The following is a 14,585-nucleotide window of genomic DNA, read 5'->3' as shown; positions in this document are numbered from 1 at the left end:
TTAATCATTTTTTCAAGACAAACAACAACCACAAAAAACACACGCAACAAAAACTGCAATAATGCTTATAACACAATTTAACATTTAAAATTTGAGTACTGATATACCTATGACTACACCTTTTTAACAATATTTCCCCACCTCTCATCCCCCTACTTCCCACCACCGTCCGCCTTATCGCTTAAATATTCCTTCCAGATTTCTTCATATTTATTCATTAATTTGCGTTGACATGCAATTCGTTCGTATGTAGCTAGTCTGTCCATATTATCAATCCATGTGCTCTGTGGAATCTTTTTGCGGCTCTTCCAATTCATCAGAACAAGTTTTTTTGCTTCTGGTATGGCACGGTACATCCATGTTTTTTTTACCCCTTGTAATCTCCCACGTTTCCAGTATATAGTTTAGAATTAAATTCAATTCCCCTAAATAACAATTTATTTATTTATTTATTTATTTTTATTAATATTTTTATTAAGTACAAATTAGAAAACATATATATTCACAACGAAAGAAAATACAAAAGAAAATAAAATACATCTAACCAAGGAAAAAAAATTAGAGAATATTTTGTCTCTTTTCATATTTACAGTTATTTATACCTCTATAAAATGCTATTCACGATAAAGCAGTGAAATGAAAGATATCAGAAAAAAGAAAAAAAGAGCAAAGAAAGAATAAAGAAGTAAGAGAAAAAGATCATAAGTGAAAATTTTTAAAAGTAGGTAAGTACTCACAATACATAGCCGTTTCCCATCTATATTTATATTCAATTGTATAATTTCATCTTGTCCTTAACTACCTTAAATAAATTGTTTTTTTAAAAAAAGACTTCCACTGTTTACCTCACGCGTTTTTAATAATCCGTTCGTCAGAACCTCTGTTCTTCATATTTTCCCTTTGGATTTCCTTAATGTCTCACTTTGTATTTTTTTTATATTACGCACAAGAGTATTCTAAACACAACCAGATTTTTGTAGTTGAGCCCTGATTTTGTAAATAATCATTTAAGAACTCCCATTGCTTCATAACCATAGTTTTGGATTTTCTCCTTATTATATCCATCAGTTTTGCTAATTCCAGGTACTCACAAAGTTTCCCCAACCATTCTCTTTTTGTTGGGATGCTGTCTTCTTTCCAATAGCTAGTAATCAAAATTCTTGCCGCTATTGTTGCGTATAGAAATAAGTTAGTTTTATCTTTTGGGATATCTTTATCTAGAATTCCTAATAGATATGCCTCTGCCTTTTTTGTGTGTGATGTCCTTATCAATTTTTTTATTTCGTCATGGATCATGTCCCAAAAGGTTTTACTCTTTGGGCAAGTCCACCACATGTGATATAACGTACCTTTTGTTCTGTTACATTTCCGACATTTGTCATTGCTCCTTTTATTTATTTTTGACAATCTGTTACGGGTTAGGTACCATCTGTGGTGAATTTTTCTGAAATTCTCCCTTAATAAATCACACGCAGTAAAATTTATGTTTTCCTCCCAAAAAGTTTTCCATCTTTCCAGATCTATCTCATATCCCAAATCATGCTCCCATTTTAACATGTTTTCCCCTTTTGTCTCTTGTTCTAAGGTGGTTTTCATTATCTATATTTTTGCAAGTATTTTTTTATTGCTTTGCAATATTTCCTTTTCTAATTTTGAGGTTTTATTTTCAAATCCCTCCTTTTTATGTCTTTTTCATATGTTGCTTTTAATTGATAATATTGTAACCAATTTATTCTAAATGTTTGTAATTGTTCGTATGCTTTTAATTTAATATTTCCCTCTACATCCTCTAATATTTCCCTATATGTTGGCCAAGTCTCTTTTACATTACTCTTTAATGTTGTGGTTGCTTCCACTGGTGAAACCCATTGGGGAGTTTTCTCAATAATTTTTCCTTTTGTTCTTTCCCAGACATCCAATAGAGCCTTTCTTACTATGTGATTAGTAAATTTTTTATGTCGTTCTTTTTTGTCATAGAATAAATAGCCGTGCCAGCTGTATATTTTGTCCCAGCCCTCTAGTGTTAGGACTTCATTATCTTTTAATAATATCTATTTTTTTATCCAACACCAACACGCTGCCTCAAAATACTTTCTTAAATCTGGCACTGCGAATCCTCCACTTTCCTTTGGGCCCGTCATTACTTCTAATTTTATCCTTGCCTTTTCCCCATGCCATATAAAATTTGCAAGATCTCTTTGCCAGCTTATAAAATATTTAGTTCCTATTGGAATCGTTTGGAATAAAAATAGAATTTTGGGGAGTATCATCATTTTAATCATAGATATTCTTCCTCCTAATGATAGTTTTAGTTTTCCCCATTTATCCATACTTCTTTTAATTTCTTTCCATTTTTTGATATAATTATCCTTAAATAAATTTGTATTTTTATTTGTAATCCATATCCCTAAATAGTTCACTTTATTTTCTATTTTAAGTCCTGTTGTTTCCTCTAGTTCCTTTTTCCCTTTCTCACCTATATTTTTAGTTATCAATTTCGATTTATCTTTGTTCAATTTAAATCCTGCTACTTCACCAAATTCTTTCATTCTTCCTAATGCTTTTTTATAATTTCTTTTGGTGTTTCGGTTGTAATGATCACATCTTCTGCAAATGCTCTTACTTTGTAACACTGTGTACCAAGACATATGCCCTTTATTTCTTCGTCCTTTCTCAGAGCTATTAATAGGGTTTCTAATATTGTTATTATAATGGGACGCGGGTGGCACTGTGGGTAAAAGCCTCAGCGCCTAGGGCTTGCCGATCGCATGGTCGGCGGTTCGAATCCCCGCGGCGGGGTGTGCTCCCGTTGTTCAGTCCCAGCGCCTGCCAACCTAGCAGTTCGAAAGCACTCCCGGTAGATAAATAGGGACCGCTTACTAGCGGGAAGGTAAACGGCGTTTCCGTGTTTGGCTCTGGCTCGCCAGATGCAGCTTTGTCACGCTGGCCACGTGACCCAGAAGTGTCTCCGGACAGCGCTGGCCCCCGGCCTCTTGAGTGAGATGGGCGCACAACCCTAGAGTCTGTCAAGACTGGCCCGTACGGGCAGGGGTACCTTTACCTTTTTAATATTGCTATAAATAGGAGTGGGGATAAAGGACATCCCTGTTGTGTCCCTCTCTCGATGTCGAATTCTTCTGTAATTTCGTTGTTTGGGATTAATTTGGCTCTTTGTTTTTTGTAGATTGCTTGAATTCCATTCATAAATCTTTTACCTAAATTTAAACTTTCACAGGTTTTGATCATAAATTTCCAAGAGACACTGTCAAATGCCTTTTCAGCGTCTACCAAAAGCATTTCTTTACTTGGGTTCATTTCGGCATATTCTGTTAAGTCTATAATTATTCTAGTGTTGTCCTTTATTTGTCTGGCTGGCAAAAATCCTGCCTGATCTTTTTAAATTACCCTTTTTAGCAGAGTTTTCATTCTATTTGCAAGAACTCCAGTAAATATTTTATAGTCTATATTCAATAAAGATATTGGCCTGTAGTTTTTTATAAGTCTCAAATCTGTACCTTGCTTTGGGATAAGGGTTATCAATGCTTCTTGCCACGAATTGGGTATTTCTCCTTTATCTAAAATTTCATTCATAATTAATTGTAATTTGGGTGTTATTATTTCCTCTAATTTTTTATAATATGTTACTGAGAATGCTGGATTGGAGCTGTGCTGTGTTAACCGGGAGAGAAAGACAACCTGCATCCGATCAGGTATGTCAGCAAGAAATTGCTACCCAGAGAGAAACACCTTACCATGATAGAAAAAGAATGTTTTGCTATCGTCTAGTCCCTACAGAAATTAAAACCATGCACCTGGGGCCAGAAATTTATACTGTGCACCGATCATTCACCCTTGCTTTGGCTAAGGATGATGAGAACTAATAGCAAACTGATGAGGAGGGCCCTGTTGCTGCAGGAGTTCAATTTCCCCATAAGAAGCGTGAAAGGTCCCTGAACATTGTGGCCGATGCTTTATCAAGAGACCCGACGGTGAAGGTTAACCATGGACAGTTAATAATTTTTCCTGTAGATAACTGAGTTGTTTTAAATGTCTAATGCAGTTTGATCAGGAGTGTAACTCTGTTCAGTTATCCCTCCTGATCAAACTTCTTTAAGGGGGGAGGGATGTGGTGTTTGCCTGTTCATTTGAAAATGTCTGTACAGGGGGAGAGAAAGGGTTAATATGTAGACCAGTAGGAAAGTCGGAGGTGGAGCCTACCTGTTTATAAAAGGGTTTAGCCTGAGGTTTGGGTGTGGGTAGTTGGTTGGTTTTAGTGGGTAGTTGGTTCGTTTTAGTATGTTGGTTGGTTGGGAAAGGCAGTTGGAAAAGCAGTTGGCAGAGAGTTGGAAATAGAGAGACAGTGCAGTTGGTTCTTGTGTGAGGGGAGGTAGTAGAGATAGAGACAGGATAAAATAAGACTAAGAAGGTAAAGAGTAACAACGTTTGGAATGCAGTTAAACTTTGTTTGTGTCTGCAATAAACTACACTCTTCTTTGCTAATTTGAGAACCTGACTGAGGCTAAGTGATTTACCGGGGAGGACCTGGTTGGTGGCAGCGGAACAGTGGTGTACGGGTCAATAGTCCGTGAGATGACCAGGGGCTCCGTAGGAATGCCACAGCAGCCCTTTAAAAATATGAAAACAGGGTAAACATATGCTCCCTGTGCATTTATTTATTCACCTCTGATCAATTGTTCACTTTGGGGAATATTTATATACAGTGAAACCTTGGGTTAAGTACTTAATTTGTTCCGGAGGTCTGTTCTTAACCTGAAACTGTTCCTAACGTGAAGCACCACGTTAGCTAATGGGGCCTCCTGCTGTTGCCGTGCCGCCAGAGCACGATTCCTGTTCGAATCCTGAAGCAAAGTTCTTAACCCGAGGTACTATTTCTGGGTTAGCGGAGTCTGTAACCTGAAGTGTATGTAACCCGAGGTACCACTGTATATTAATTGTTAAGTGGCTAGGTCCTAAGAGCAGAGTTGAATGCCTCATAGCTCTTATCTCTTTCTTGCCCATAATATGGCATCTCCTGGTCAGGATGTCCAGCTTGCCTCTTTGGAAGCAAGCGCTCACCTGGCTGGATTTTGAATTTTGGGCCATGTTGACTTCAGCTGGCAGATGAGAGTTCTCCTTTTGTTGAATGTTGGAAAGGACATTTTGAATATAAACTAAATGTTATGTTATTTTTTAACACTTGCTATATGTAGCCCACATGTGTTTCTTTCAAACTTTGTCCTCTCTCAAATTACCCTGTTAGTTCCCTTAATACACTTCTTTCCTCCTTTATAATATATTGGGAATTAAATTGTTTATTGAACAGAGATGAATAGCTGGCTCTGTTTTTGGCTTCCCTTTCATAAATATTTAGATTTGATTCCAATGATTTCAAGTTCGCTGCCTGGCTCATAAATGAATCTGAGAATCAGATTTGATGTTACCATTGGGAAAGCCACAACTAAAAAAAATAAAATAGCAGTAGGGATGGGTGGGTATTTAAAGCTCCTGATTTAAAAAACTTCCATGGTGCTTTTTGTCCCACAGGGCAAAACCTAGAGATGTGTAGCTGCATGTTTTGCTGCCTAGGGCAAAAAGGGAAGGGGAATTTTCATCAGGAAAATGGCACATGTCCCAGTGGTGATCCAAATCATTTGAGGTTTCTAAGCAGAGGTTGGATGGTCATCTGTTATAGATACTTTAATTGAGATTCCTGCATAGCAGGGGGTTGGACTAGATGACCAATTCTATGATTCTATGAAGTTCAGATGTCCAACTGAGAAGAGTGAAGTGTGTTCTTAACTGCCTCAGGATCCTGAGGGCCAACTGGAATGTGCAGTCTTGAGACATTTCCTCAGAGCTTCACCCAGTCACCATCACCACCTCAGAAGTGGTTTACCGCATTCCCTTCTCCAATCTTCAAGCAGTTGTGGCTAATTTACTTGTCTCTAATACGGTATGAACAAACCTTTGGCTCCCATATCTACTGTGCACATTAACCAGCTCTGTTCCAGATAACTCAGCATAAACAAACTCTCTTGCTCTCTGTTGTACAAAATTCATTTATTCCAAGTGGCAGTATGAATATTGCTGGGAATGCTCAGGATTTCCTTACCTTTTCAAGAACATCTATTCTCTGTGCAGGCCTGTCGAAACAGAAAAAGATGGCCATGCCATCCAAATTTTGCACCATGAACAGCTGAAGTCTGTGACATGTTCAGATTATCACAGGACATACTCAGCCACCTATTTGACTTCTATGATTTCATTCAGGCATTGCGCATAGGCAGGCAGGAGTATAATCTTAGCATGAGGGCTAGAAACTTGTAAAAATGAAAGCTGAGGTTCCCAGGAACCTGAATCCTGCACGCAGCACCACATTCTGCACGTGGATATGGGTGGAGCTGAGGGGGGCACCACCCTTGCCTTAGTAAATATCACCCCACCTTGCTTTACACCACGCTTCCTCTCTAGAAGTGGCTGGGAACTCTAAGGATAAAATAGTTCGAGAGGAGGAGAGGATTTCTTAATGCAACGCTTCCAGGCAGGGTACTTGGTTCTACCCATCACAGGCAGAGACGTGATGCAGACCAGCAGCCTCCCGCGACTCATGTCATGCTCAGGACTGCGCTGAGCCTAGTTCCAGTTTAAGGAATCTCTGTCCTCTGATCCCGTGACCCTTCCAGCTGTGCCTGGGCCCCATCCCGGGGGTTCTGCTTCCCCACTGTGGCAGGTGTCTCCTGGCACTCCTTCTTCCGGAGGATGGCAGAACTCAGCTCCTGCATGAGTTTGTCACTGATGGACAAGTCTGACTGGAAGCTTTTCTTCCTGGGGGCACCAGCCTGAGGCTCCTCTCCCATTGGATGTTCTGGAGTGGAGGCAGGTGCCTCTATTGACTGCCCCTGTTCCCAGTCTGGGGCAGGCGACCCTTGAGGCAACTCGGTCATTCTCTCTACAGCGGCACTTGGGGCCACACTGTGTCCTGGGAGCTTGTCTGGGAGGAGGTCCTTCCCCTCCTCCAGCCTGAGGGTCCTCTCAAAGCAGCATCCTTTTGCCACGTTGATTCCAGATGTCCTGGGGGCTGGGCAGGGGGGCAGTGAGCTGGATACTGCCTGCTCTGAGCATGGAACTGGCTTCTTGGTTCGGTCCACGGGAGGCAGCAGGGACTGTTGGAGCTCCAGAAAGCCCATGTCGGCAAAGTTTCCCACCTCCTCATAGACAGGTTCAGACTCGGCCGCCTCCTGCTGCTCCTCTAGTGAATCCTGATGCATTTTCATTGGCTGTGAGGAGTCAAGGCAAAAGGAGGCCATTAATGGAATTGCCATTGCTTGGGCTCGAGGCAGAAAGAAACATTCCAAAATTGTTCTGAGCTGGGGTTGCCTGTCCTGTTTTTCCGCCTGAGGCAAAACAGGAAGGTGCCATCTCCACCACCACTGAACCTCATTTACTGGGGTTGTGCAGCGGTTTCCAGCAAAATCTCACCGGAAGCCACTGTTGCTTCTGCAGTGGTAGTGGCAGCAGGAGCAGGTGGGACACCACGGGGACACTGCCTCATGGGATTCTGCCACTGAGGTGGCTGCCTCAGTCCGCCTCAAGGTTGGGCTGGCCCTGGTTCTGCAATTTTAGGTCTCTGCAGCTTGCACCAATAACCTAATTGCCTGAGGCTCAGGCCTAGTCTAGTAAGCTACCCAGGACTATGTGTGCACTCACACAAATCCTAGAAGTCTGGCCTCCTGCCCTGTTTTGGCTCTGACACTGCAGGTGTGAGTGTCTAATAGGCCTCAACCACAAGTCAAGGCCCAGGCTGCCACCCTTCCTTCTCCTTGCCATAGCAGATGGCAGTCCTGGGTGAGGCTATAGGCAACTAAGCTTGTCAGTGGCTCACACTTTGTTTGGCATGCATGGGCAATGTTTTCTGACAAGGCTCAGGGGAGACAGCTTGGCTAGTCTCCATTCTGGGATGGCCCAGATCCAACCGGGTTTGGAAGAGGGAGCGCTTGCCCACTCCACAGACATTCTGCAGCACCACGGCCCGGATTCCTCCTTGGCTTGGAGCCGAGATGCATAAAACGGTGAATGAAAATGCATCAGAGGAAGATCAAACCAAAGAATGCACAGAACCTTTGAAGGAAAATACCGATCAAGGTCTGCCAGAATGTGAGAGTGGAATAGTAAAGTGGGAGGCAACAGATGATGAAATGGAGGGGACCTCTTTTTCATTATCGTTTCCTTCCTGCTTTTACTCTCTCTCTTTTATCTACTATGCTTTTGCTTTGTTTTTTGTTTGATGTCCTCTTCTCTGGGTTAATGAGGGTACACACAGGAAGGTGATGGCTGGCTGATGAAAGACCCTGTGCGAGAGGCAGAGAAGGGAAGGTCTCCCAGGGTGGGAGGCTGGGAGAAGAAGAAAGGGAAGCTCCCAGGTGAGAGCTGGGAGGGTTCACCCTGTTCTGTGTGAGACAAAGGTTCAAGATCTAACTCTGAGAGAAAGCTTTGTATTTCCCCCCTCTATTAACAGTGTAAGGGATACAGGATAAGTATGTAATACTGTAAATGCATAGGTACTTACAAAAAACATGGACAGTGTCCTTCGTGTGTGCAGGCGGTGCTGCAAACAAGAGGAATAAAAGTGATCAGATGATGCAATTCACACCACAAGCAGACAAGAAGGAAGAGCAGATTAATCAGTCCTGGTTATGACTTGGAAAGCTTAGCAGAGACCCAGAGGTTGGGGTCATTGGGTTTTATTTTTGTACCATCCCATTTTTCCTTTGGAGAAAAAGCAAGAGGGGCAAAGTATGCCTCATTCTCTTCTCAGAAGGTTCTGCTGTTGCTCTTTCTGGGCATGCAGTTTCCACCTACAATCCAGGGCACCAGAAGAATAAGTCATGAGGAGGCCCTCCAGCCCACAAGGTGAAGGGGCTGGTGCCTCCTCAACCAGTTAAGAGATCTGCTCAAGGTGAACACCAATTCAGATTTATTGGCTGAGAAGAGCTTTCTTAGAAGCAATTCGTTGGTTGCTTCATTGCCAATTGTTCTTCTAAGATAGAGGCCCTGGCTTCATGGATGAGGCTGGGGAGGTTTACTCATGAGCAAAGACAGTGTTCTCAATAAAGCACATTCAGACATCATGTGGGAATTAATTCCTCTTGTAATGAGGAAGTGACTCTCTCATAACTGCGGCTAAACACAGAAATAGATCACCCACCAATTACTCTTCTTGGGCTCTGGCACGAACTGTACCACTTTCTTAGGACATACAACCAGCAGAAGGAAATGCTTTACATTTGAGCACAGGGATTGTAAAGCTGCGCATGCTTTGCAGCTTGCTCTTGTTTCATGGAAGAACAGGGCTTCAGCAGGAGCCAGGTCATGCAGCCTTACCAGGGTCTGGTTAGCAGAGAGCATGGTGGGATTGGTGCTGTCTCCCCGTAGAGGGATCAGGGGCATGGTGCCAAACTTCTGCTTGGATAGGTCAGAAGACGAGCGCCGACGCAGGATGACCGGGCGGATGCTGTCATGCTAAAGGAAGGGAAGTCAACAACGATTTCTTTATATTACCAGTCACAACACATTCACTGACGTCATGCCACCCATGGCATGCTTCAGTGGGGCCCTGCGTCTGGTCGTTGGGTCAGACATTCCCTACTCCTAGGTATGGGGCTCTAATGCATACAACAAAAGATGTGCATGAGGGCAGCTGATAGCCTGCCTTAATCTGTGCCATTGCTTCAGATGCTTTCTCCCTACCCAGGTCTGACACTGGAAGTGAGCTGAGTTGTGGAGAAATACATCAAAACATGGCTGCCCCTTCCACATTTCATCTGGCTAGTTGCTACATTTTGAGACTGATTTTAGGAGAGAGACATCCTTTGATATCTCTTGTTTCAGGCCTGCAAGGTTATTTTGCCCTTTTGAGTAGAAGATGCAATGGATTTTTTTTTTGGTTATTCTATAAGTGTGTTCTTAGTAATAGATACTAACCGCTTGCAGTGACTACCTGTTGAACCAACATGCTTCCTTCACAAGAGGCAGGCAACTATTATTATTATTATTATTATTATTATTATTATTATTATTAAGTTCAGAAGTTTATTGTTCAAGCCAAAGGTCATGACCAACTTGCAGCAATAGTATGAATAAAATATTACAGAACATACAACCATAATATAAGCTGGCATCCATGATGAGAGAAGATACCAGAGACACCAACACTCTTAAATGTACAGTGGTACCTCAGTTTACAGACGCTTCAGGTTACAGACTCCGCTAACCCAGAAATAGTACCTCGGGTTAAGAACTTTGCTTCAAGATGAGAACAGAAATTGTGCCGCGGTGGTGCGGCAACAGCGGGAGGCCCCATTAGCTAAAGTGATACCTCAGGTTAAGAACAGTTTCAGGTTAAGAACGAACCTCCAGAATGAATTAAGTTCTTAACCCGAGGTACCACTGTACCTTGATTTCATATTAAACCACTGAATCACCAAAACAACTTAGATAAAATCGCCATATCTCCTTTTTCCTCTCTTTTTTGCAGCCAGTGCATAGAGGATCACTCTCTGTGTTACAAAGCTATTATTGTCACTTAAAAGAAACCAAACCCTTTCTGCTGGGGTGTACTTGGTGGCTTGTGTGAACAAAGGTTTCAGAAAGTGATATATTGGGTCTCTATGTAAGGGGCAGGCTAACAGAGAATGGGTGTTGTCTTCCACCATAAGTTGGTCACAAATGCAGTCTGTCTGCGTATAGGACTTGGAAATGCAGCATTAACTTATGTGGAATATTTAAAATGCACAATAAGCCCAGCACCCACCACAATCACACAGGCACCTGCTGTCAGAGGCAAAGATGATGTTTGGTAGAAAGCTTAGCGTGCAAAGTTTGCAGCTCTGTTAATGGTTTTTTATTTGGAACGGAGTTCAAAGATTTTCCCTTTTATCGTTGCAGGCAGAAAATGGATGCAAAGCAAAAACCTGTTATAAAGCAGTGGACTATTTATGGCACTTCTGATTATTTCTATCTGGGTTTCATCATTAACCCTTTAGGGAACTTCACATTAGTAATGAAAGAGTTGCATCTGGAGGAGGCGGCGGCTGCAAAATGTTTAGTAAAAAGAAGCACAGCCAATGTACCTCCCCAACACTAAAAAGGCTATGGTTAAAAAAAAAAGAATAGAAAAGGGGCAACATCATCCTCTCCTTTTCCCTTTTAATTTTCTGGCTTTTCAACAACATCATTGCTATGTTGCACAAGAGTGTGGGTACAGACACACACAATTCGCCCCATTTCACTGTGCCTTGTAGGAAAGGAAAGAATCCCGTCTTTGCTGGGTGAAAGAGCCACAATTTTTCTTGCCCACCTTCATTTGCAAAACAGAAGTAGCCATATAGCAAAGAAGGGAGGCATTCATTTTCTGGCCCTCTCATGTAGGATTGCTGCGATTGAAGAACCCCTCCTCCTACCACTCTGTTGGTGGAAAGATTCACACTTGCCCAAAGGGACTTTCCCTCCTCTCTTCTCCCTGTGGCCCCCTCATATCTGTTTCAGAACTTCCCCCAAACCTCTGGAGCAAATTTGGGGAGGGTGCTAGGTATGCATGGGGGCAGGAGGAGAAAGAGAAGTCCTGTCATGCAAGCATAAATGCTTGCACATTGGATTCTAACCATTTTCTCCAACAAATGCACTGAAAATCTGAAACAACTTGTCCTTGGAGTGAAAACAGGTGAGTTTCACCTGAAGGAGGAATAGTTGAGCTTTTTCCTGAGGGGTGACCCATGGCAGATCTCCCATCTGAATATATTTTCAGGTAAGACTCTGTTGGGTGTTGTCACCACAAAGGCAAGTCGTTGCCAGATAAAAGGATGAACAATCCAGAAAACGTTTTTTGTGGAGATGACACCACAAATCAGAACAAAACTATCACATCAGTGTTATGGTCAATCACAGATATTTCATTAGCAAACTACTTGAAAGCAATTCCCTATGCATAACTTGGACTGAAGGGAACACTTCATGTTCCTGGCTGAGTGCTTTTCTTACACACCTGGGCTTTCAGGATGCTGGTGGTCCAGTCCCACAGATCAGATTGCCCCATGCATGCTAAATACCTGTGGAACAAACACTCCCTGTTACTGCCAACATTGGTGACTTTTGTCCCACCCTACTCCCTAGCTCAACAGGCTGTGGTGCATTCCCTGGAGCAGCTAAAGGTGGTTGGTGAAGTTTATCCAGGGAAAGGACTCAAAAGAACATCAAAACTGCCCTGTTGGATTGGACCTAAGACCTGCATTCTATTTCCACCAATGGCCAGACAGATGCCTTCCTAAATTCAGTGATAGGGAATGGACCACCCACTGTTCTTTTGTCCTCAGAATCTCAGGGGCTTTGCTGTCTCTGACTATGGAAGTTTCATTCAGCCATTGCAACTCACAGCCACTGAGATTAGGACTGGAGGATTTGTAATTGAGGGAAAGGCTTGCACCTGAATCTCTTCCAAGTTTACCCAGTTATGCTACAACAGATTCCAAAAGGAGGCAGTGAACAGGACACCGTCACCTCATTTGATTCATGTTTCTCTTCTTCCCTAACACTGCCTGATGGGCATGGGAGCTGTAAGCGGTAGCCAGACACGGCTGGTCTTAGCCAGTGAACTGCCCTCACGAGTGATGGAAGCAGCCCTTTGGTGTGTCCCTGAGCAACTGCACTCTCAGGCTGAACAGCAGCCTGTAAGAAAGTGGGTGGTACTCCACCTGCCATTTTAATACGGACTATAGTCACATTCATGCATCAGAGGCAGTCCCATTGTGACAGGCTCTTTCCATCCTGTCCCACACAGTGCTTGAGATGAGAAAAGCCCTGGAGCCAAGGGAGGGAGGGAGGAAGGAAGGGAAAGTGGGAGGAATAGCTCATCTCACACTGAAAGAACAAAGCAACATAGAAAGGATACTCACAGTTGCTGCTTTTCTAGAACCAGAGTGAAACCCCACCTGTAGCAGAGATGGATACAGAGTGAGACAATCACCTGTTGTCATTCATCTGATGTCATAATTACATCAGGTGACTGACACCTGTCAAAGTTCAAAGGGGGCAGCGCTTCCCAAGCTCCCATGTCATATAGGACAACAAGTGCAACTGCTGGCCAAAATGGCCTTGTAGGCCAGACAAGGAGGTCTGGTGGTTCAAGTCTGGCCTGCAGGCCAGGCGTCTCCCCCACAACCCCACTACTGTAAATTCAGTGGGATCCCGTAGTCACTTACTGTGAAGGGGGCTTCAGCTTTTTTCGAATCCCCATGTAAACCTTGGCCATGTCTAGCATCCATTCCCGTTCTGGCTTAGCACTCTGAGGATAGAGAACCGGAAGGTGCAATCATCATTCCAAAGGCATAAGGCATTATTAGCTTTCCAAAATATAAAGAAAGGGCAGAACTCTTATCTGCTATTTGGGGTTAATTAACTGGGCAATTGGGGTTATTGCTATTTGGGGTTAATTAATGGGGACGCGGGTGGTGCTGTGGGTAAAACCTCAGCGCCTAGGACTTGCCGATCGTCAGGTCGGCGGTTCGAATCCCTGCGGTGGGGTGTGCTCCCGTTGCTCGGTCCCAGCGCCTGCCAACCTAGCAGTTCGAAAGCACCCCCGGGTGCAAGTAGATAAATAGGGACCGCTTACTAGCGGGAAGATAAACGGCGTTTCCGTGTGCTGCGCTGGCTTGCCAGATGCAGCTTGTCATGCTGGCCACGTGAGCCGGAAGTGTCTTCGGACAGCGCTGGCCCCTGGCCTCTTAAGCGAGATGGGCGCGCAACCCCAGAGTCGGACACGACTGGCCCATACGGGCAGGGGTACCTTTACCTTTATCTGGGCAATGGAAGGGGGAGATGCTGCCTTTTTGAGAGAGGTTGGATGGAAAGAGACAAAAAGGAAGTTGGAGAGACAAAGGGACTCTGTTCTACTAAAACAGATCTTCAGGGCCCTCTGGGTATCCTACAGTTTTGTGGTTTGGGGCAAAAGAATGGAAGGACCACTCCTTGAAATCTGTAATAATGAGAGTCTATCTTTGGGATGAAGGAAGGATTAGTACAGAGGATCATTTAGTCCTTGTGAAATACATGGTGCTTTTCAGCTATTGAGATGGTACCAAGCTCTGAAACTTGGTATACCAAGATAATGGCAGCCAAAAAACCAGTAGCCCTCAATTATTATTAAATTTGTTGGTCACAAAGCAACTTACAACCAAACCTTAAGAGCGATTATTGCTGGTTTGCTTTAATGGTTGTTTTTTTGGAAGTTGTATTGGGCTGCTTTTTACAAGCTAAGGCAGGATGTGACATTTTAAAATAAACAAATGTATTAGTTGGGTTGCTATACCCGTTTCTCTTTCAGTAAAAGCAACTTGCGGTCCCTGATGACAAAGTAGCGCTCCTGAAACTTGTTGCCCAGGAGTTTGGGCAACTCCTCGCGGCACTTCAGCAGACCACATTTGGGGCTCTCGCGTTTAGCACCTGCAAGGAAATGGGAACATTGGCGGAGAGGTTTACACTCAGCAAGGCACTGTTGCCTAACAATGTTCAGGGCGGTGGAATTATGGAGCCAG

At 43.4% G+C, this 14,585-nt stretch overlaps 1 protein-coding gene across 7 annotated transcripts in view; it reads right to left on the bottom strand.

Moving 5' to 3' along the window:
• Positions 1–6,043: 6,043 nt before the first annotated feature.
• Positions 6,044–14,585, bottom strand: part of ARAP3 (ArfGAP with RhoGAP domain, ankyrin repeat and PH domain 3) — a 39,905-nt gene continuing 31,363 nt past the window's right edge. For 4 of the 7 annotated variants that reach the window (XM_053397336.1, XM_053397334.1, XM_053397335.1 and 1 more), the window contains 7 exons: positions 14,360–14,493; positions 13,254–13,336; positions 12,948–12,983; positions 12,041–12,104; positions 9,382–9,519; positions 8,567–8,605; positions 6,044–7,277 (listed from right to left, as the gene is read on the bottom strand). In XM_053397336.1, coding sequence (XP_053253311.1) covers positions 6,645–7,277; positions 8,567–8,605; positions 9,382–9,519; positions 12,041–12,104; positions 12,948–12,983; positions 13,254–13,336; positions 14,360–14,493 — 1,127 coding nt within the window. In that variant the 3' untranslated portion in view covers positions 6,044–6,644. Of the gene's footprint in view, positions 7,278–8,566; positions 8,606–9,381; positions 9,520–11,963; positions 12,105–12,947; positions 12,984–13,253; positions 13,337–14,359; positions 14,494–14,585 lie in introns of those variants that run through there. The other 3 variants (XR_008331641.1, XM_053397337.1, XM_053397340.1) reach the window with 3 other exon arrangements.

Source organism: Podarcis raffonei, chromosome 7 (assembly GCF_027172205.1).
Source record: "Podarcis raffonei isolate rPodRaf1 chromosome 7, rPodRaf1.pri, whole genome shotgun sequence".
NCBI lineage: Eukaryota > Metazoa > Chordata > Lepidosauria > Squamata > Lacertidae > Podarcis > Podarcis raffonei.
Note: the sequence above shows the minus strand (reverse complement) of the source record. Positions and strands in the feature narration are given on the sequence as shown.